General features: G+C 34.8%; 3 protein-coding genes and 1 long non-coding RNA gene across 4 annotated transcripts; all 4 read left to right on the top strand.

Annotated features, from left to right (window-relative positions):
* The first annotated feature begins 1,258 nt into the window (after window positions 1–1,258).
* LOC116110587 lies at window positions 1,259–3,492 on the top strand. Its single transcript, XR_004124924.1, has 3 exons — window positions 1,259–1,379; window positions 2,013–2,169; window positions 3,244–3,492. It is a non-coding gene; the product is annotated as an uncharacterized LOC116110587 (long non-coding RNA).
* Window positions 3,493–5,329: 1,837 nt separating this feature from the next.
* On the top strand, window positions 5,330–8,599 carry LOC116110563. The gene is made up of 5 exons (XM_031396770.1): window positions 5,330–5,386; window positions 7,026–7,287; window positions 7,554–7,644; window positions 8,009–8,075; window positions 8,361–8,599. The coding sequence occupies exons 1-5, from the start codon at window positions 5,330–5,332 to the stop codon at window positions 8,412–8,414; spliced, it is 531 nt and encodes a 176-aa protein (XP_031252630.1). The 3' UTR covers window positions 8,415–8,599.
* Window positions 8,600–16,603: 8,004 nt separating this feature from the next.
* On the top strand, window positions 16,604–19,851 carry LOC116110575 (EIN3-binding F-box protein 1-like). The gene is made up of 2 exons (XM_031396785.1): window positions 16,604–16,824; window positions 17,184–19,851. The coding sequence occupies exons 1-2, from the start codon at window positions 16,800–16,802 to the stop codon at window positions 19,091–19,093; spliced, it is 1,935 nt and encodes a 644-aa protein (XP_031252645.1). The 5' UTR covers window positions 16,604–16,799; the 3' UTR covers window positions 19,094–19,851.
* Window positions 19,175–21,681, top strand: LOC116110562 (EPIDERMAL PATTERNING FACTOR-like protein 8). Its single transcript, XM_031396769.1, has 2 exons — window positions 19,175–19,265; window positions 21,446–21,681. The coding sequence occupies exons 1-2, from the start codon at window positions 19,175–19,177 to the stop codon at window positions 21,679–21,681; spliced, it is 327 nt and encodes a 108-aa protein (XP_031252629.1).
* Window positions 21,682–23,307: the final 1,626 nt, after the last annotated feature.

Here is a 23,307-nt window from a genome sequence, read left to right as displayed (position 1 = left end):
TTGCGTAACTAAAAACATATATAAATAAAGGATAATTGTACTTATATCATATAATATCTAGAGCTGTGTAAAAAAAACCGTTAACCGAACCGAACACATCAACCAAACCGAACCGAATCATAATTTTCGGGTACCCGAAAATTTGGGTCGGTTTCGGGCGATACCCGAATTTTCGGTTCAGGTATCAATTATTTATTTTAAGATAACCGATAACCGGTTTTATTAAAAAATAAAAAAAAACACAGTTTTTAAATTTTTTGTTTACTTTCAATTTTCAAAGGGCAAAAGCCCCAAATACCTTATGCCCTAAAATTTTAGCCCGTCAACATCACTGCGTCAGGTCCCACACTCATCTCTCTAACTCTCAAATTCTCCAGTCTCCACTCTCCACTAAAGTCTAAAAATTCTCCACTAGTCCACTAAAATTTTCTTCTTCAGACTGCAAATTATAGAAAGCAGAAACACTCCAACTGCTTCTAAATTGATCTCAACATTGGGCTTCACTTTGCTCCAGCTCCATCACCTTTCTGCACTGTCGTCGCTGTCGCCGACGCCATTGGCTTGATTTTCAGTCTCCAGCTCTGAGGTAAATATTTTCAATCATTTTATTTTTATGTCATCTTCACTTGGAGACAATGGGTCTGTTAGTGAACTAGGGGTTAAATTGGGCCCTTATAAGACTGAAGTGGTTGAGTTAGTGTGGCTATGCTGATAAATTTTGTGACTGAAGTTGGTTGAGGAATAGTTAGGTCAACAATATTATCAAAAGGCATTAGTGGCCATGAATTTTCAAATTGATACCTCAAGGTATATTTTGTCTGGTCACATGCTTCATTCGCGTTGAGGAATAGTTTATTGTTGAATACTGGCTTCAATTGGAAGGAATTGTATCTTGTAAAAAATTAAAATTCATGATGAATTTTAATCAAATTCGGGTAAAATATGGATACTCGATTTGTGACCCAAATATTCGGGTACCCGCAAAACCGGGTATTCTAAAAACCGGTTCGGTTTGCAGGTACCTTTTTAGAGTACCCGAATATTCGGGTATCCGATTTTTGTTCAAAATTGGATCAGATACCCGGTTTTGCACAGCCCTAATAATATCCTTTATAGTAATTTTGTTTAAGGTTAAACTTGTCAAGGTTAAAAAATAAAAAATGAGGTTAAAAAATCACAACTCCTATTTTTATATCAATCTTTCTCTTCCAAGTAATTGTATAGATTGAGCTCAGGAGACTTGGGCCGAAAGATTGCCAATGGTTGGCCCATGCCCATCTCAAAATCCAACCCTAAACACCACCAATTTACGGGCAAACAATAAGCTAAATTTTGCAGAAAACAGAATCCCAGAACCGACTCCTCACCAGCCAGACCAGGTACTGTATTATGATTGCATGCAAATTTTTTTTATCAATTCGATTCAACATTTTACATGAAATATTTAATAGTTTCCTTTAAGACGATAGGGTATCCAATTTCTTTTAATATTTAAGGAATAATACTGATATGTTCACTTTTGCAGTTCTAAACAGCGTTTATTGTGTGATTTTGTGCCTCTTTCGAGCTTTTAACTACTTCATATGATGCGATATCAAAGCAAACTGCTGTAGGGCTAGAGAGCAACATATATGTTAGCGTCTTATTATTATTATTTATTTATTTATTTTCCAAAATTGTTTTCATATTTTGTGATGAATTTAAAGAATAATTTATACTTGTCATGATTTAACTCCAATTTATGTACTGCAAAACTAAGCTCGAGTTTGGGTATGAGATGAGGTAAATGGCTTTGGATTTGATTATATACAAGTATTGCTTTAGGACATGTGGGCACGACTAATTGTCAAAGGAAGTTTTTAAATCGGAATGGATCCTCATCTGGAACTTTCAAATCCATGTGGGCACAATAATTAGGGATAGCAGTTTATGGCTGACTATTACTTGCATTGAAGCATTATGCACTTTTAAATATATGGATATATAGTGTAATGCTCCATTTTTATTTTCAGTAACCATGAAGGTGCGATCATCAGTAAAGAAGATGTGTGAGTTTTGTAAGACAGTTAAGCGTCGTGGACGTTTATATGTAATTTGCTCTTCTAATCCTAAGCACAAGCAACGACAGGGAATGTCAACATTTGCAAATGAAGGACCAATCCCATCCACGTATGTTATCTTAACTTAAGCATTCTCTCTCTGTTTGCTACCTTCAATGTATTTTTGTTTAACTTTTTTATTCTTGTCATTGTTTGTTATACTAGTAATTTATGCACCTGTAGTCTCTCATTTTACTTTTTAAATTAAGTAAAGTTCTTTCCATCTTGAAGGATGATAACTGGTTAGTTTGAATTATTCTTTGGTTCATTATATTGATCAAAGGAGCAAGAATTGTTTGAGCAAGGATTTGAATGAAACAAGGTTACAATAAAATTATTTTATTAGGTATGGCATAGTAGAATCTAGTATTAAGTGAGTTTGTGGTGCTTGCCCCTTTTAGTATGTCTTGTAAAAAAGAAAGGCCTCCACGTTCATGGAAATCAAAAAAGTTTGAAGTGCTCTGGTTCTTCACCACTATATTTCCATACTGTGGAGAGACACCTGGTTTTCTTAGGTCCTTCCATACAACTTATCGCTTGCTCAATTTGTCTCATGGCCATTAATTGAGGCTGACGTAGAATGTGTCAACACACAAATATGTGTGTAAGTGTTTTTTTTGCTTTCAGCTTAGCTGAATTGCGTGAAGCTTTTTCTTGTTGAATGACCTTTAGCTGATTCAATGGTTATTGAGTTCACAGACCTGTGTACCTATCATGAGGCTAATGCCTGGTTTATACATGAGTTTAATGCTACAATTTGCACCAAATTTTTGAAGCAGCTCAGATATCATTTTTAAGATTGTTTAGGGTTTCAATAAATTTTCCTTTGGCTATTAGTAATTGCTCTTAATGTCCATTACTCTGACATCCCATGCTGGAATATTCTTGCTGTAGTGTATTTATCATTTATGAATGTGTGCTTGTGACCATGTTCTTAGTTGCACAGTGCAGTTCGTTAAGAAGCTAGAAAAGAAATTGTGCTAGCCTGTAGTAGGCATATTATTGATGCAGACTCTTTCTGGAATATATAACCATAGCCTTTTAATTGACTGCGCCAGTAATTCATTTATTCATTTAAAAAAAAAAAAAAAAAAAAAAAGAAGCTAGTAATATCTGTAATTTTCTTCTTTGTATCTTTTTTCAGGTTCATGGAAACAAATGCTAGCAGGAGATTGCACCCAGTCACAGCTTCCAGCCAGGGCTGGCTGCTCTGATACCCAAAAGACATGAACCATCACTGATATATGGATGGAGGGCCAACCTTGCTCTCTTCTCTTTAAACAGGGAAAATAGCTCAGATCTGAAGTAGAATTATATAAGTTTATATTAAATTGAGTTTTTTTAGGCTTTTGAATATTGTTTTGCTGTTCAGCCTTATTTTGTTGTGTTTTAATTCAGTCTCACTTTTCAAATTCGCTTTATCTTGCCATAATCATAATCACCATGTTATTCTGTGGGAAATTTGTAACAGTAAAATGTTACCTGAAGGAACAAAGTTTGTGAGCTCCATAAAAAAAACGGGTAACATTGATACATTAAGGAATGGTTTCTTTGATCCTATTACAATCAAGTCTGGTTAAAATCTGGCCTGTTTGCATAGTTGAGTATTTACATAAATCGAACCTAATCCTCCAGCGTTACTAATTAATGATCATGCATGCCAAATGGAAACCCCTGCTCTTCAAATCTTGTACATTTACTTAGACTATCTCTAACCAAACACCAAATTGGTGTATTTTTTGTGTATGTCACATTGCGCATTTCAATTAATTATATTAAATATTATACCAAAATATATTTTTTAGAATATACTCTTTCTTTTTCTTTCTATTAATAATCAACAATTAATCATTTTACTAATTATTTTTTATATATTATTAAATATGGAGAATAATATTTTTTTAAATAATAATTACTTTGAAAATTATACTAATTTAATAAAATTAGTATTTATTTAATCAAATAAACATTACATTTAATACAAAAAAAACATTATATCTAATATATAATGCCACAAAAAAAAAAAAAAAAAAAAAAACAACACCACAAAAGTAAAATTTCATATTGATAGTAATTTAATTTTCCGATTAGTATATTCTTTCTACAAATGTCATTAATCATTTCGAAAGACTGGTGAGCACTGTATCTTTGATTTGTTTTTGTCGAGCAAATTTGAAATCAAACATTTTCATCTACAATAATTTCAACTTCGGAGTGTGCCGCTTCTATTTGATTCTCAATTGATGCATCAACATTACGATCATCCTCGATTATCATGTTGTGCATAATAATACTGCAGTCTTATTTATATTGTTTTTTCCTTTAATTTTAGTATTTTTAAATAGTGTTATTTTTATTTTGAGTTATGTAGTTTAATATTTGCATTGAATAAAGTTTTGTTTTTAATTTTTCATCTTTTTTTAAATTATATATTATGAATTATTATTATAAATATTAATATAATAATATCATTAACATAAATTAAATAACAAAAATAAAAAAATATATTTTATATAGATAAATAATACCCACCTAATGAACGGTGTTTAATAAATTTAGTCGTAATACTATTTATTTACACTAATTTAATGTAGTTTTTGGTGTTAGGTTAGAGCAGATTTCTTACACCAAAATAGCGTAGGTTAAAGATGCCCTTATATTAGAAATGGCAATTGTTGTAATCTTTGAAATGTTCAGAAAGAAGAGTCAAATTCAGGGATTTGATTATGGAAGGGGAGTGGTGATGAAGCGAGGGGTGGTGGATAGTTTTAGAGGTATTAATGGTATTTGACACTGACTGATTTGAAATGCAAAACTATGGGATAATGTTTCAGTTACCGGAAGCACATATTTAGAAATGCAAAATTTCAGATATAATTTGAAGATTGAGATACATATAACCATTAAGTTTAAATAAAACATAATTTTAAATCGTTAACTTAAACAGAATTCTATTAAGATGTTGTTTAAAATGAATAAATTGTTGTAAGTCTAGTTGGGCAATAACTAATGAGATATCTAATTACTGTATATTATTAATTATCACCACCAGTTATAATCACTACTAACCCTTTCACTGGTCAAGCTAAGCAAGTGGAAGAAAGTGGGTAAACGGCAGCCAGCCAGCAGCCCAACAATAGCATCAATTAATACTAAAACAGCCCCCTTTTTTAAGATAAACGAATCGGAGCAATCACAATTTCTTCTTCTTTTGTAGGTGGAATCCATAAATGGTGATGATAAAAACTGCTTTTACTGATTGTATGCCCACTTTCTCGCCTGCCTGGGTGAGCAATTCATTTCAAATCTTATTTTGATGCCTGCTTTGCTTTCATTTTAAAGAACTGTACGAAACAACAGTTCTTTTTTTTTTTTTTTTTTTTTTAAATGTGGAGTAGTAAAAGGTCGCCTGACTTCTGGGACGTAGTTGAGTGTATGCAACTGCAAGTTTTACCTTCTTCTTTCTTTAGCTAGTAAGAGCTTAGCTTAATTAACTTCACAGCACCAGTGGCTTTGTTTTTTTCTTATGGGCGATCAAAAATACCAAATTGTATTCAATTTTTTTATTTGAAGATTTCTTGTTAAGAATCTTGCCTGGTGTGAGAAGAAATATCATAAGCTTTTTCTCTGATTAATGCGGACACGTTGGTAGAATATTAGTTATGGACTTTGCAAATTTTCTTTCTCATGTTTCTGGAAGAGAAAATAATTACGGAGATATTCTTTTTTGTTGAGAAGAACAAATTTTAGAAGAAAACTAGGGGGTGATCAAATTCTGTGATTTGTCCTTAAACAAGAAGCTGGATGTTAAATTTGCTGTTAGTTAACCCTTTGAGTCATATAGCATAATTTTTAACTCTTCAAATAAATTAGAGAATTTAGAACTAGGTTAAGGTTGCAGTCTGATAAGCCCTTTTAAAGTAACTCTAACCATTCTCTGGACTCTTAGAGGATTTCTGTGAAACTAAGCATCTCTATGAAATCGTATATAGGTGCCTCCTATCTTCTCATCATTTTCTATCTAATATCAATCCACTATGGTGAGATGGATTTTCCTGCACTCACCCAAGCAGTTTAATCTTAAACTTCGAGAAAATGGTTGTCTCAGCCTCCCTAGCGGAACAAGTGAATTAATAACACAATATGTTTCTAAGTAGCAGTTTCATCTAGGGTCAACCTTATACAATGAAGTTAATACTTTGTTTTTCTTCCAATTTAACACTTAATAGGGAAAGAATATGCAGAACCAAACTTTTAGCATCTCGATTTTACAAGTTAAGCCATCTTCACGACATGATTTATCCTAGATCAGACTTGATTTTCAAAGAGGGAAAAGAGTAGAGGAGTTATATTTTTTTCAGCTTTTCGTGCTAACAAAATAGAACAATAATAGTTCACTGGTTAACTTTAAACTAAGGCTTCCATGAATAGTTTTGGACTTTTTCCGCTTGTTGTTTAAACAATCATACTCTTTTCTGTGACATTGGTTGATATTTTGTCTTGAGTAATTCATGTGCACCTTTACTTCTGTATTGAAGCTCCAATTCATCAACCACGAAAATTTAACAATGTCAATTGTTTATATACTTTCTCTTTTGTACCTCAAACAATATATTGTTTCTTCTGCTGAATATTTTCTGAAACTGCAGCTACGGTGTTCTTTAGAAGTAGTTTTCTCATTTTGATTATATGTTAATCAGTTCTTTTTTGATATTTCTGATGAAGTAGTGGCACTATAGAGTTTAAGGGCCTATTCTTTCTTTATTTCTCAGAGGAAATAAATATGAAAAGCAAAGATGTTGATAACCATCGCATGTTCTTTTCTTTGAAATGTTAACTCTTTAATCCGGTCTCACTCAATTCTTTTTGAACTTGCTGTGACTGTGTTTTGTATATGCATATATGGTTTAACCTGGCTTGCAACAGTGCAGTGGTTGCTTTGGGTGCTGCAGTAAGTCCACACCAATAATTGCTGTGGATGAGCCATCAAAGGGATTGAAAATTCAAGGGCGGACTGTGAAGAAACCTACCATATCAGATGATTTTTGGAGCTCGAGCACATGTGATTTGGAAAACAGTGCTGTTCAATCCCAGAGAAGCATTTCATCTATCAGCATATCAAATCAGACCCTCAATCACTGTGGTGGAAATAATGGCACGAGCAGCCATTCTGAATTTGTTAATCATGGCAAGTTTCAATAATATTTCAATTTTAGTTTTCTGATCAGTTTCTGGTAAATATGTTGAATTGTTGCTGGAGAAAACTTTTATGAATATTGTGTGCATAAGAGGTGTTGTTCATCAGTTGACTAGGTTTAAGTGGTCACTTAGTTTACAGCAGTTTGATGTCAATTATGGTCACAAAAATGTAATTAACTGTGGTCTTGATCATGGCATTTCCTTTTCCATTTGTTAGATCAAATCATTTGATGTTGATAACATTGTTAATTGCAGGTCTTCTTCTCTGGAATCAAGTAAGACTTGAGTGGATTGGAAGTAGCAAGTCAAAGAATCAAACTCAACATAGTTGGGAACCTAAATCAAGGTCTTTAACTACCCTTATTACAGTTCAGTCGTAGGTGTTAATTCGAAAGCTTCCACTTCCATTCAATAAAATGTCATTGCCTACTGATTTTCTTGAAAACAATTTTTATTTCCTGTTCTGAATTAGTGAGTCCTCATTGATATTGCTTTTCTGACAAACATATTGTTGGTGACCAGTAGCAAATAGGAGCACTTTTCAAATGATCACATCTAGCAATGAGTATAATTTAGTAAATAAACATGTTGGCAGAAAAAAAGATAATGTACGTTTTGATAATTGAATGTCTTCACTTCAGAGTACCCAATATCCTTGTGCTTCAATTTTCATTTTACTTTCTTGCATATTTTACTTTTTGTATATGCAGCTGGCCTGCTACATATGAAAGTTTACTTGGATCCAGAAATCCTTTTCCTAGGCCCATCCCTCTCAATGTAAGTTTTCTGTGCAATGTGTTGTTTTTTCGTTAAATCATTTTATTATTTTATTTTTCTTGTGGCTGGGTTACACAGAAGGAGGGTGATCCACCCCCTCCCCAATAGACTTCTACCCTCAGGTGAAACTCGATATCTCCCCCCTGAGAAAGGGAGATAGATACATCAAACCGCTTAGCCACAAGGAGCCAGTAATCAGATTTGTTATTGCATATTACAAAAACTGCATACTTTTATCTATTTATTTATTTTTCTTTCAATTTGTAATTGGATTTTTAACTGCAGGAAATGGTTGATTTTCTGGTGGATGTATGGGAGCATGAAGGATTGTATGATTGAGTAATTGAAATGCAAAAATGGTTTAGTTTATCATAAGTGTAGATCCCCTACGTCTGTGTCTGTTTTTAAGAGGATTCTGTAAATAGTTGTGGGGAAATGGAAGAACAATTTGATCAACAGGTTTCTTGCTCTTCTGTAGCACTTTATGATAGTAATGTTGACGTATATTTTCTCTATTTTATTGTTTTCAAACAATTTACATACACGTATCCATTGGACACTCCCACTTCCATTCAAGGCCGATTCTTTCTCCCTGTTTAAACATCTTAAAATTCCAAACAGTCCTTTATTCTTAAGTTTCAGTGTTTCACAAGTTAGCACAGAAGTGGGCTAATGAAACAGGCCCAGGAAGCTTCCTATGCCTGGTTGAGATTAAAACGGAAACCCATTGGGCTGTCCGCACAAAATGCCTTAGACGTTTGATGGAGAGAAAGGAGGAAAAAATTTAAATGGCTTTTTTTTTCTGATAAATTGGAAGCATTTATAGACGGTAGAGAATGGTAGAATACGGTAGTTGGTGAGTACTTAATGAGATGATGAACCCACAATTGCACGTGTCTCTCCACCTGTCTTCACCAAATGGAATTCGAATACTGATTGATATTGTCATCTCACTATTTTATTTGATGTAGTGAAGGCCCAGCTACATCATCTTCACCTCCATGACGGCACATCCTGCCAAGCTTTTAATTTTACTTTTCTATTAATAACTCATAACTTGGTCCAACTTTAATTTCATTCCAGTTAAGTTCATGTTTCCAGAACTATCTCATTCTCAGAATTCTTATAGTTGAATCTGTCAAGCCCTCCAAATACGGAAGTTTCTGCATCATCATTCTAAAATTACCATTTTGGCGTTAACTAATAGAGACATCTAGATGTATGCACAATAAACATTCCTAATACTATACAATGAATATAGTTTATTCACATTTGTCTACTTCCGGGATTTCCAGGAATATAATGGATAGGTTTTACAAAACAAAACGGCAATTAGTACACAATGAATCTGCAATTCAACACATTCATTTGACCACAGCCCATGTGTTCTCATTTCACAACCATTATTTTAAGCTTGATCGCGGATTGAATATTGACCTATTCCTTTTATTTTAATCACCAAATTCTTATTAGTTATTGTATATTTTGCATACATGAATCCCTTCCCTCGGCTGCGTATCGACAAACATATATTTTTTCTGACAATTTAACAATATATATGTTAAACCGTGTTGAATTCCACCTTTCTGTGCTTTCTTAACTAACTTTTAATCAATTTTAAATTTGATTAACATCAAAGAATTAATGCTTGGACTCATGCAATGCAATTGCTAGTACCATTCATGCAGGTTCTTCTTCAAATACCAAAAAGAAAATCAATGTATCTGGGAAAAGAGAAGGAAGGATCTTCCATGAAAAAATGGGCTATTAACAGAAGATGAGTCAATGCGGGAGCTGCAGCCACCAGGAAAAATTTTCTCTATTTGTTATGAATATAATATTCTGAATTTGGCTTTAGGTAGAAATGATATAACAATTGAAAATTATTCAATTTGGAATTAAAATCCTTATTGATTAGGTATTTCTGATCTAGGATTTTTGCTCAAGGGGGTCTCCGTCATCATTTGCCGAACAATTAGTGAAAACTTTTAAAAAATCACTCAACCTTAAGTAAAGAAAATAATATAATATCAAGAACAGAAAATAATGCAATAACACAATACTTTTCAACTTGAATAAATCTATGAGAAACAAAATTTTAAGTAAATGTGTTGAATAAACCTTAAGCAAAATCTGCTTTTAATTTTTGGCTTTCAAAGATTATAGTATCAAGATTTTGATCAGACTTAGCCTAAGCTAAAGTCAACCAAAACTTAAATCAAATTAACGTTAAGTTGACTTTTAATATGAATTAATAAAAAAAAAATGAGAATTTTCTTGGTATAACCATAGATAGTAACTCAAATTTCCTTAATAATTTTGAACAGCTGAACAGTGACGTTTGAAATGTAAGAAAGTGATGAGTGAAAAGTGAAAAATAACACTCTTTAAAATATAGTTAAAGTTTTAATTTGAAAAAGCAAGTACATTCTTAGACAAAAAACACAAAATAAATTTATAAGACCCACGTCTTTTTTCCTCAAATTAGAATAAAAAACCTTCAAAAAAAAGAAAAAAACATCATTCAACTATAAAATAAACTAAATTAAGATGAGCAATACACATACTTAAAACTGATAAAACAGAAAACAAAGCTAATTGTATTTAAAATGAGCAATATACATACCTAAAATTGATAAAACAGAAAACAGAGTTAATTGTGACACCTTAAGTAGTGAAAGCTTTAATAACTTTAGTCTTCAAAAGTTTAATGAGCGAATAGCATGAGAAATAGAATAAGAAAATGAGAGAGTAAAGAATCTTGAGAATAAAATTATAAAAAGCAAGTACAACCATAGAAAAAAAAAAGTAAAGAGAATTTTAAAATTTTAATATGACGTGAGTTTAAAAAATATATATTTAATAATAAGTTTATATATACTTAAATATACGTATAATAGTTATATTTTAAAAAAAAAATCTGAAGGTGAATCTAATATATATTTTAATAACAATTTTTTGTAGTTTATATATTATTAAATTTTTTTTTTTTTTTTTTTTTTTTTTAAAATCTGAGGCCTGCCCTCCAAGTGGCTGGATCCGCCCTCAGGTAGATCTTCCATAATTAACTGCTGTATTAATTAATTAGCATAATAAACAAGCAGGTTGCCAACCGCTAGCCTTGCTGTCACAAGAAAGAATGAATACTTGTAATACAAGCAATGTTTTTAGGTATGAACTTTGAAAGTAAAGTAAAAAGTTGAGATATTAATTAATTAATTGGATTCAGAGCATTGTAACCAACATTATTAAACAAATTTGTTTTTAACCAATGTGTTTGGATTAGTTTGTGTGTACTTCAAACTAATTCCTGAAATTCATTAAATATCTTATAAATCTAAATGATTAAATAAGTTATAATAATCTTCGGGGTCTATTAAATACCCTATAAGTCTAAAGAACATCAGGTAAGATACAATGTTATTGTGGTAAGTAATCTTAAAGTTTGAACTTAAAAACTCAAAAATTTTAACTTAAAAACTCATGAAGGGAAGTTTAGGCTAAACCTTCGGGGTTTTATTAAACAGCTGTAATTTAGAGGAAAAAAAAATTATGGAGAAAGCCTCTGATTGAAGCAGATACACGGGCAGTGCATGAAGTTGTGAAAATAATCAACCTAGAATAGAGAGATTATTTATATTATGTAATAGTTGAAATTCCAAGATATATAAATGTTGTTCAATTTTTAAAGTACAAGAGGTTGGTCGGTCTGATTAATTTCCGGGAAAAAACTTGAAGGTGAATGTGTGGATCAGAGCCAGCTGATTTGACAATAAAGAGATGATATTTTCCAACACACTTTCTGAATCCACATATTTAATATAATGCATGCCCCAGAGTACATAGTCACGGATCCATTCAACAAAAAATCAATTCGATGAACAATTTAAAACAACAATGGTCAACAGTTTCAATATAATTAATTTCCATGCATGCATCGCAGCTGAAAATCACATTTATTATTCCTCTTTTGAAAAGAAACACCAGAAGCAAAAAGATATGGTACACAGAATACTCTCTGCCTACGGAAATGGCTGGCCCCCAGTCTCATTTTTCTGTGGTTACCATTCATCCATCATCATACTCTTCACCGAATCCCATTATTTTCTCTTTCTAATTATTATTATTATCCCCTAATTACGTCATGACTTTCTCAAAATTCTTGCTTAATCTAATTCCATTGAACCCCTTAACATTATAGCTTAAACATAACAATGAAATTATTAGATACCCAAGTGGATGAAAAAGAAAAAAATAATGACTATTGATGGAGTTGTATTAAGCTGTCAGTTAATCATCAACTCAGAAAATGGGTCCTCCAAGTGGGCAATATTTCTAAATTCTAACCCTGTATTTAAGATAATGTATTATAAAAGATTTTACTTAATTGAATTAATGAATGATGAAAAAGGGGAAAGTATAAATTTAGAGTGATTGAGAGAGTTGAGAAAGAGATCCATTGATTCTATTATATATATATATATGGACCTACATAAAATGAGACTCGTCAAATTCATTGCATAGTTTCCCTGCTGTTGTCTAAGAGAAGAGAACCCCAAAACCACCATTTCGATATGGGTCCCCTCCCCCTCCCAATTTGTTATTTCTTACCAAGTCAAATCCAAAAATTTGATGTTCTCTGTCTCTCTCTGATAACCTTATTTGACCACTGCTAAATCAGCTCAAACGTCTCCTGTTTGACCATTCATTTCACCCGCTCTACATTTATACCAAATTGGCCTCAATAAATGGGATTTTCTTTTATTATTATTTTTTTTAATATTGAGGTGTTTAGATCAATTTGTGCGTATTTTAACTAATCTCGGAGCTTATTGAACACTTTATAAACCCAATATTTTAGATAAATCACAAATATGATAGATAGCTTCAAGATGATTTGAACCCGAAAGTCAATGAAGGGAGCACACCTTCTCGACCACTAGACCAATCCCTTGGAGTTAATAAATGGGATTTTACTAAGGCCATTTCAAAAAAAAATTGTTATTGATATTTAATGGGAGCAAAGGACATGTTTTCACCCAAGGTTAAGCAAAATGTCAAATTCCATGGTTTCATAAATTCCAGATTTTCATCCTTAAAGTAACACAATTAGTGGTTGTTGAGTTATGACACAATTGCAAAAGCTGCTATTATCAAATTGCCTTCCCATCTTCTTTTTAATTATCTCCCCTCCTCATCTTCAACCACCTCGAGACTGAAAACGCCATTGCCCACACTCATTGCATCACGCTCGCATAACTGCGTTTTCCAACTGCATCGCACTCCTTGTAACAGCTGTACACCCACCTCACTCCCCATCACAGGGTCGTCTCAATAACATTTATGACCCTATGCAAGAATTACTTTGGGGCCTTCTAATAATATAAGCATATATTAAAAAAAAATTCAAATTTATTTTCTTGCATTTTGAAATGCAAAATCACTAGGAGAGGTGGACGGCGATCGACAGGCTAACTGGGTCAGGTTGGTGGGAGGTTTTAGAGAGCACATGTTGGAGGAACGATAGGTGATGAAATAAGTAATTTCCAATGTCTGGATTGGCTAGAAAATGCTTGAGAAGTCGCAACCCAAAAGGTTTCGGTGGCCGGCGATTTGACGGAATAAACATATGAGGTATGATAGGTATTTTGGTGAAAGGGTTGAGGGGAGAAAGATGGTGGTGTCAGGGAAGGCCAACAACGTCGGGTACATGCTGAAAATGTCAAAAATGGCTCTTGTGCACGATGGAGTTGGGTTATGAGATTCGTAAAAAATCGATCAAATCGAGAGCTATCAAGGTTGGAAAAACACTTGAGAAAATGATAAAGTGATGATTCCAGTCAATTTTGGTGAGAAAATTGATGGAAATCAACTCCAAATGGCTGGTGGCGAAAGAGGGGTGGAGATAATTTATGTGAATGTTAAAATTTGGGATGGAATTGGGGTTGAGTAATTTGAGACATGTAAATGACTATTTTAGTCTTTTATTGTTAAAAGAAATTTAATTTGTTAATTTATGGGTGTAACTTGGAATATATGAAACTAGAGGTACAAACTTACTATTTTATCAAACTTTGGGTGGGAATATATGTAAAAAATTTATAATAAATTTGGGTTTTTTTGGCATTTTTTTTACTCCTTGGCCTGGATAAAAAATCATACACCATTTTTATTTTTGCAATATATTAAAAAATTATAAAAAATTTGGGCCCCTATTTTTGGGGGCCTAGGCAGGTGCCTCACCTGCCTATCCCTTGTGTCGGGCCTGCCCCATCACACACCTGACCCTCACCACTTTTCACCCTTGGCCTTTTGCCATCTAGTTGAATAAGTTGGTTTGTTGTTTGTGGTGCTGGATTGAAGATTGATTTTTGGTTATTTTAGGGAGTTTTTGAGTTTGCTTGTGTGTTGTTAGTGAAATGTTGGTTTGATTTGGTTTTTTCTAGTGATTTTTTCTGGTTTTTCGTCATTCCTATCTCATTTCCACAGCCCTCACCCCTGATGCTCACCAGGTGTTCGATGAAACGCCCCACCCACTCAGTTGCTCGCCTTCCCCTTGCAAGCGCACGTGACTTAACACATGCGTGACTGATAGGTGATCTTAGGTGGGGATGATAGGGGTTTTGGTGAATGGAAGCCAGTGAGGTGAATAGTGGTGTAGGGGTTGATTTTCGGTGCTAGAATCGGTCGGAAATCAACTTGAAGTGTGCATATCCTATATGAGCGACAGCCGAAGATTGAAGGGTTTTTCTAGATGGGGATGAAAGGGGTTTAAGTGTGGGTTTAGGGAAAGCGTTTGGTGGTGTCAAGGGTGTCCGATGATGCCAGAATCATGCCGAATTGGCCTGAGACGGTAGTTGCACGGGTGGGTTTGGGTTGTGGGATACGATTTCAGTTGAATGAGATCTAGGATTTGGAATAACCATTTTACCCTTTAACCATTATATTAATCAATTTTCTGTTAATTTATATGCATTTGATTTAGGGAATGTTGTATTACTAGGAATGTTATATTAATGAGAATATAGAATACTTTTGAAGATTACTGGGAATGTTTAGGGAAATGCGTTTAGTTAAATTGAAATAAATCGACGAGTATGTTATATAGATTACTGAATTGTCCTTCTATTTTAATATTATTATTATAGATCATTTTTTAACCCCCTACATTTGTTAATTTAGCTAAACACCCGTACAATAAAAGTTTAAGAATTAACTAAAGCACCCTAGCTACCTAAGAGGACAGCCAGCCACCGTCACTAGACGGTAATCGATAGTCATTGGAATGACACACGATCGACTAGATCTAACTATAATAGATTACCACCTATATAACTAACAATAATTATTATAGATTTTAAAAGATTATTAAAATATTATATTACCTGTTAACCAAACTTAATAATTTAAATCATATAAGATTACATTATTTTAATAACGGGGATAACCCCAATCAGATTAATCTTGAAACAAGGGGTTGGCACTTATATTTTGCTTAACCGTGGGTGGGAACATGTCGTTTACTCTTTAATGGGTGTGTCTGTAGTTGTAAAAACATCTTTAACAAATTTCTTAACCGTGGAATTAATATGATGGTTTCTAATGGGATTGATTGTAAAGTGCCATCTTTTCTGATTAAATGTATAGAGAGATGCAATGTAAATAGTTGTTGCTCTAGCCTCATCAAAAATTCAAAATGAAGTGACTCGTTAAATTAAGGTATTAATTAGCATTATAATATAAGATATTAATAAAGACGATTTAATAGAGATGGATTTCCAAATCCCAATGTCTTGCTGTCCATATCCGTACTTTGGAAATTTTACAACCATGGATTAGTGATGGCTAAATGCAATTAATCACACAAGTCACAACTTCAACTTGTTCATTTTCCTTCTGTCACCTACCTGTCACTTGCTCAACTTGTTCTGCTAATCCGCTTTTTGTCCCATTCACTTTTAAATTATCATTATTCTTTTTTCATATATTTGAACTAAATGATGTCATTTCCACTTAATCAATTCAAGTTACATGAACCTATGAAGTACACCATCATGTATTAGACTGATTATTATTATTATTATCTCCATACTTTTAACCGATTTTTTTATTTAATTTATTTTGAATAATATATATACATAACCTTTTTATTATGACGTAATGTATAATGAGTCGAATTTACAATAAGTGATCCCTCGATTAGTATTTTGGATCATATTATAAGAAAAGAAAAAAGAAACGGGTACAAGGGGCAGTACGTGGAAAGCAAGGGAAAGGAGATTAGGTTTTGCAGAATAGAAAGTAGAATAGAATAGGCAAAGTGGAAGGTAAGATACATTGCATGTGTGAGAGTGGCGTCAGTTAATGTATCTTGCAGAAATTCTCAAACACGACAACCCCCTTTTTTTTTCTCTCTCTCTCTCTTCTTCATCTTTCGTATAAGTTCATCAGTTTCTGTGTTTTCTTAGTCAAGCCATATCTTGGGCAAATTCTCTGAAAACTTTCTATTCCATAACCCTTTCTTCCATTTTTCTCTTCCTTTTTTGCCCTACTCGTTTAGGGTTATAGAGAGTTTCTCTTCTGCAAACCACCCAGAACCCTCTTTTTCTTGTAAATGCATTCAAGCTTTTTCGGGTTATTGTATCTCGTCTGCTTCCTCGTGTTCTCCTTTTTGTTTGCAAGTTTTTCTCTCTGTGGAGGCTTTTTCTTTCAAAGTGTTCAGTCATGCCTGCTCTCGTTAACTACAGTGGTATGTTTCTTCGAGACCCGTTGATGCGTTTTTTTAATGATTTTGGATAAATTAAGTCGGATCATATATGTTATACTTCTTCTGCAAATATGAATTGCTAGCTCTGCGTTATTGAAAATTAATTTAGGGATCGCTTGTTTTAGGAATTAGGTGGTATTTATAGCATTTAGTTTTGTTCAATCAAATTTCGTACAGTTTATAAGTTTGAATTTTTCTTTAGGCTTGTAGATCTTCGAATGATTTTCGTTTTCACATGGAAAGTTTTGTAAAGCTGTGATTTTTTATTCTGGATTTTCGTGTAAGAAAGGTTAAAGTTAGAGCCTTTTAGCTTATCGAATTGTTGTTAATGGTATTTACAGGAGATGATGAATTGCGTTCCGGAGGATGTTTGTTCTCTATTGGTTCTTATGTGGATGCGTACTGCCCTCCCCGTAAAAGGGCTCGCATCAGTGCTCAATTTGGGTTCGGTGAAAGTGAGTTTGAGTGGGAAAATCAACCTTCACTTGATGTTCTTCCCGATGAATGCCTTTTTGAGATCTTTAGACGCCTTCCTGGTGGCAAAGAAAGGAGTTCAGCTGCTTGTGTGTCCAATCGGTGGCTTATGTTATTGAGCAGAATCCGCAAGGCTGAAATTTGTCAGAGCAAAAGCAATGATTTGGTCTTGCAAGACAAGGAGGGAGCTGCTTCAGTTTCTGATGATGTTGAAATGATCCCTTCTAATGAAGAGAATGATGGGTTTCTTACTAGATGCTTGGAGGGAAAGAAAGCTACAGATATGAGACTTGCTGCAATTGCTGTTGGAGCAAGTGGCCATGGGGGGCTTGGAAAGCTTTCGATCCGGGGAAGCAACTACATTCGTGGTGTCACCAACTTTGGTTTATCAGCAATAGCCCGTGGTTGCCCGTCTCTCAGATCTCTTTCCTTGTGGAATGTTCCATCTGTTGGGGATGAAGGTCTTTTAGAGATAGCGAAAGAATGCCAATTGTTGGAAAAGCTGGAACTTTGCCAATGCCCTTCAATTACCAGCAAGGGTTTGATTGCAATTGCACAGAGCTGCCCTAATTTGACTACTCTGAACCTTGAATCTTGTTCAAAGATTGGCAATGAGGGTCTGCAAGCTATTGGGAAGTTTTGCTCCAATCTACAAAGCATCTCTATCAAGGACTGTCCTCTGGTCAGGGATCAAGGAATATCTAGCATGTTGTCTTCATCTTCTTCTGTCCTCACGAGAGTCAAGCTTCAGGCCTTGAAAATCACAGATTTTTCTCTGGCTGTCATTGGGCACTATGGCAAGGCTGTTACTAATCTTGTCCTCGGTGGTCTGCAACATGTGAGTGAGAAGGGCTTTTGGGTAATGGGTAATGCTCAAGGTTTGCAGAAGTTGGTTTCTTTGACTATTGCTTCCTGTGGGGGCATAACAGATGTGAGTCTTGAAGCCATTGGAAAGGGCTGTTCAAACCTGAAGCAGATGTGCCTCCGTAGGTGCTTTTTTGTCTCCGACAATGGATTGGTAGCTTTTGCTAAGGCTGCAGGATCTCTTGAGAACCTACAATTGGAGGAGTGTAACAGGGTTAGCCAATCAGGTGTAGCTGGTATCCTATCCAACTGTGCAATGAAGTTGAAGTCACTTACGCTAGTGAAGTGCATGGGAATTAAGGAAATGGCAATGGAAATCCCTATGCCTGTTCCTTGCAGTTCTCTGCGATCTTTATCCATACGAAACTGCTCAGGATTTGGAAATGCTAGCCTGGTCATGCTGGGGAAATTGTGCCCTCAGCTTCAGCATGTAGACCTTAGTGGACTATGTGGGATAACAGATCTCGGAATTCTCCCTCTTCTGAACAGCTGTGTAGCAGGACTTGTTAAGGTGAATCTTAGCGGGTGCTTGAATTTGACAGATGAAGTAGTTTTGGCCTTGGCCAGGCTACACGGTGAAACTCTCGAATTATTGTGTCTTGATGGTTGCAGGAAGATTACAGATGCAAGTTTGGTGGCAATTGCAGACAACTGTATGTTTCTTAGTGATCTAGATGTTTCAAAGTGTGCAATCACTGATTCTGGCGTTGCCATCCTATCTCATGCAGAGAAGCTCAATTTGCAAGTCCTTTCCTTTTCAGGTTGCTCTGAAGTATCAGACAAGAGCATGCCTTCACTGAAAAAATTGGGCAAGACTCTAGTGGGATTGAATATCCAAAACTGCAACTCAATTAGCAGCAGCACAGTTGCACGACTTGTGGAAAGTTTGTGGAGATGCGATATCCTCTCCTAATTCAGGATGGAAATAGAATGTCCTTCACCTATAAATCAAATAAGTGATCAAAGAAACTAGAGGGAGGACTAGAAGTTCATTATGGTTGAGTACAGTGGTAGAATTTTACAGACAGTTTACATGGTAGCAGCATTCAGCGTAGTTTTTTGGCTCATCAGTGGTGGGCCTGCAGGTAGTAATCAAGCGGCTTAGTTGTTTTCCAGGGGACTTTGGCCGGTCACTACATCCTCTTTTTGCAGGCTTTCTTTGCATGTGAAAGCTTGTTGCGACTGTTTAGCCCCCTTTGATAGGAGGCTGCCTCATTGATGGCCATGGTTCCCAGAGAATACAGTTACCAAGTCGTGGTTTTAGATTTCCTTTTGTGGGTACTAGATCTCTTATCCTACCAAGTCATGGTTCCTGATTACTGGACATTTTATGCCCGGTGTTTTAGCTGCAGTCCTACAATCCTATAATGGCATGTTTGGGCTAGCTTTCTTCATTTTCAGCCTGATGAAGTCTGTTGTTTGAATCAGTCCATGGTAGTTTCAGATGTCCTTTTTTAGGGGTTGGGATCTTGAGTCCTATAGTGTTTGGTTTGCTTTGGCAGTTCTATGTCTGGGTGCCTTAGATCTGTGGGCTTGGTGGTGGCAGTTCCTTATTGGTCTGACACAACAACCTTGTTTTTGGTTGTTTTTTTTTGTAACCAAGTCTCAAGTTTTCCGGCATCTCCTGTATATGAATTGTACACGGCAAATATTTTGTTTATCGGTAATGAAAATAATATTTGGTTTGATATAATTCCCAAATGACTGGTAATTAAATGTGTATCATTACATTGGCTTAGCAGTCACCTCTTCTTTGAAGAAGCAGCCTTAGGATATAAATAGTATTTACTAATCACTGAATCCTCATCTTCTCTGAAATCTAACATTCCCAACAACAGTCACTATAATATAAATTAAAAACATTTCAGTGTTGCGGAAGAAATTTGCCGAGGAGTAGAATGAATTTGATCAGCCTCTGAGGCATAAGCAGCATTTTAGACGTTGGCCTTGAAAGGGAAGTGTATGGTGCTGGTAGCTCTGGCAGTTTTCAGTTGAATGATAATTTAGCATTGTGGTTGGAAATGCCAATGAATCATACTCACTGCTTAACATGAGAGCTACTGCTCCCTTATTTTTTTTATGATTTACGATCAACCTTGACAAACCGTGTCCTTCTCCATATTGTAAACAATTGTTTTCCACTCTCTGGACATTAACTGAACCTGGCACTTGCATAAAAAGCTTCTGAATTGTATCTGTGTAAAGATTGGCTCTTCTGATGTAAGATATGGCACTTGTTTATATAAACTTTTAACACATGCGATTACTTCTGCTGTTTTCTTTCTTCTTTTTCAAGGCATGAATATATTGTAGTGACCATGACTTCTCAAGTGAGTTCAATCCCTTTTTCAAAATTTGAAAAAAAGAAAAAAATTGTGAATATCCTCTTATCTCCTTTCTTGACCTCACGCTCAAGAAAAAGTCCTGATTTCTGTTTTTACTGAACAAAGATTCCCATAGGACTTGATAAATCAAAAGCCATTGCCATGACTGTATGAGTATTGAAAGTAGGTAATGAATGCATTAATAAACTAACATAAAAAAGCCAAGTCCAATGAGCAGAAAAGGTCAGAACATTGTCCATGATGACAAAAGAAGGGTCTGTATTCTGTACTGCTTCATTTTCTTTTAAATTTTTTGACAGATAATAAAAACAAGTGGGAATTGCACACCAAAAAGTTGTTAGTTCCAAAAGAAAAAGTAAGTTATCTGGCAAAAGATGAAAAACTGTAACTTGAGTCAATCCACACTGAAAAATTGAACTGAGAGTTACTATTTCCTGAAAAGAAATTTCGGTGTGAAGGCACTCAATTGGGACCCTTGAGCTGACTTGTACTGTAGTTGTTTTTTGAACAAAGCACCGCCTGACCGCCATCATGTGCAAGATGCTCTCTATTTTTAACAGACACCACCACTCTTCAATATATTCCCATATCTCGTCTCTTCCTTTACAAGTAAACTCCAGACAATTCTGCAGCAAAAGTATCCACTGTATATGCATTTTTTCTCTCTTTTCCGCTCACAGACCAACACTTATGGCTTCATCAAGACACTACCAAATTGGCATACAGAAAAGAATCGTCGTGATGCTCATCATTGCTTTCATAATATTTTCTTCCGAATCAGGTAAAAAGAGAAACTCAATCACCCACTATAGTTTTGACACTGCATGGCCAAAAAAATCTCATGAAAAAATAAGTTAAGAACTGCGTTTTTTATCCTTGCATTTTATGTCATCATTATGAAAGCATTTATGTTTTGGCAGCTGGGTCACAGTATTCAAGAGGAAGTGAAGGTGAGAAGGAGAAGCAAATGAAAAAGGTGTTGGGTTCAAGGCCTCCACAGTGTGTGAACAAGTGCTTGAATTGTAAACCATGTGTGGCTGCTTTAATTGTTCCTCCCCACCCTAAAAGCCGATTGAGAGCATCATCTGAAGAAGATGAAAACTATTATCTGCTCTCATGGAAATGCAGATGTGGGAACAAGCTGTTTCATCCTTGAGACCACCAATTAGATTACATTGTCTTATATATATGCACTTTTTTATGTACAGGTAGCTAGCTAGGGTTTAGACTTTAGGGACTATTTGCATTCTCATTATCATTTTGATGAACAGAATATAGGAAGGCCTCTCTTGCTAACCAAGCTTCTGTCTCTAACAATTCTTGGGTGAATTATTTGGCGTGCATTTATATCAATTATGTGTGTTTTCCATAGCGTATATGCACATAATGGTGTGATGAAAGCCACAAATATTTTAATTTACCTGTATTTTATGTTACATGTTAATTATAACGTAAAATGGAATAAACTTTTGCAACCAAGTGATAGTATAATTTTCTTTTAGAGGAAGAAGTTCCATCCAAAAAAGAAGAAAATCATAAGACCAGAAATAGTTATCATGATTTTTTCTCTCTCTTTCCCCCCCCTTTTTTTTTTTTTTTTTGGGTTATGACAGGAGATGTTTGTACAAGTTTATGCGTACTTCAATTAATCTCTCATGACTTTAGAACTATCGATTAGGTAAGAGTTTCAATGGTTACCCGTATTAACAATCAATGAGAGATTCAAACTTAGAACCTTTTGAGTAATATACCTAAGAGTTCTGATCGAACTACTCGATCACCCAGAGGTGATTATATACTCTTTCTTCTTCTTCTTCTTTTTTGGTTTTCCTGAATGAAAATAGGAAAATTAAAATAAAATTGAACAAGTTGGAATGGTGATGAACGAAGTCAATTAGTGTAAATAATAACAAGGGAAATGATGTGGGTGAGAAGTAATGTAAATGAAGTATAAAGTTATAACAACACTGTGACTTGCTAATGCTATGCGGTTGGTGCACCAAGAAGTATACACCAATGTTTTAATAATAACTCGGGTGACACCCGGCAAAGTTGCTATGTCTTGGGTTGACCGATTTAACCGTTTGATGGGTCAAAAGTTTAAAATTTAGCAAACACACCCCAAATACAAATCAGCAGTCAATTGGTTGGTGGCAACGACACACCAAATGCAATCACAATCATCCATGAGTCATTCCCCAAAATATCTATCCAAGATCTAACTGAAATCGAAGATCTCACCGTTGCCGATGTCGACAACCCAAGTTAGATCTCACCACCATCAGCGTCAACAACCTTACCCATCAGTATCAAAATACTCCCCTCAGCCTCCTGACTAAAACCCATCTTATCGCACCCCAGTTCATCTCGCCAACATTGTTTTAAAACCCGGATCGGAGGGCAACTCGTTTTGCTGTCTGGGTCACTGGTCAATTGGTTCAACCGGTTGGACCGATGACGTCAGAGACAGTTTTATTTTTAAAAAATTACATAGTAATCCCTCAAATTTTAATATATTACAAAAATTCCCCTAAAAAAGTTCAAATTAGTCCCTAAAATTTTTATTTATTTCAAAAATGCCGCAAAAATTATCAATTAATCCCTAAACTTTTGACATATCTCTAAAACACTCCTATAAAATTATAATTAACCCCTATAATTTTGAAATATTACAAAACCCCCCTAAGACCTGAACGGGACCGGAGAAACTGTCGGGTCCTGGTTCGACCGGCCGGTCCGGTTTTTAAAACAGAGCTCGCCAATTGCTAGCAAAAGCCCCATT

The sequence above is a fragment of the Pistacia vera genome, unplaced genomic scaffold, assembly GCF_008641045.1.
Source record: "Pistacia vera cultivar Batoury unplaced genomic scaffold, PisVer_v2 Contig607, whole genome shotgun sequence".
Taxonomy (NCBI): domain Eukaryota; kingdom Viridiplantae; phylum Streptophyta; class Magnoliopsida; order Sapindales; family Anacardiaceae; genus Pistacia; species Pistacia vera.
The sequence above is the reverse complement of the archived record's forward strand: the minus strand, read 5'-3'. Positions and strand labels throughout refer to the sequence as shown.

What these genes read in the sequence shown, in the direction of transcription:
- LOC116110563 (XM_031396770.1), top strand. Translation starts at nt 5,330, where the DNA reads ATGGTGATGATAAAAACTGCTTTTACTGATTGTATGCCCACTTTCTCG. An exon ending in TTCTGAATTTGTTAATCATG is followed by an intron (nt 7,288 to 7,553) that starts GCAAGTTTCAAT and finishes TGTTAATTGCAG; the next exon opens with GTCTTCTTCTCTGGAATCAA. An exon ending in AGTTGGGAACCTAAATCAAG is followed by an intron (nt 7,645 to 8,008) that starts GTCTTTAACTAC and finishes TTGTATATGCAG; the next exon opens with CTGGCCTGCTACATATGAAA.
- LOC116110575 (XM_031396785.1), top strand. Translation starts at nt 16,800, where the DNA reads ATGCCTGCTCTCGTTAACTACAGTG. An exon ending in TGCTCTCGTTAACTACAGTG is followed by an intron (nt 16,825 to 17,183) that starts GTATGTTTCTTC and finishes TGGTATTTACAG; the next exon opens with GAGATGATGAATTGCGTTCC.
- LOC116110562 (XM_031396769.1), top strand. Translation starts at nt 19,175, where the DNA reads ATGGTTGAGTACAGTGGTAGAATTTTACAGACAGTTTACATGGTAGCA. An exon ending in CATCAGTGGTGGGCCTGCAG is followed by an intron (nt 19,266 to 21,445) that starts GTAGTAATCAAG and finishes ATGTTTTGGCAG; the next exon opens with CTGGGTCACAGTATTCAAGA.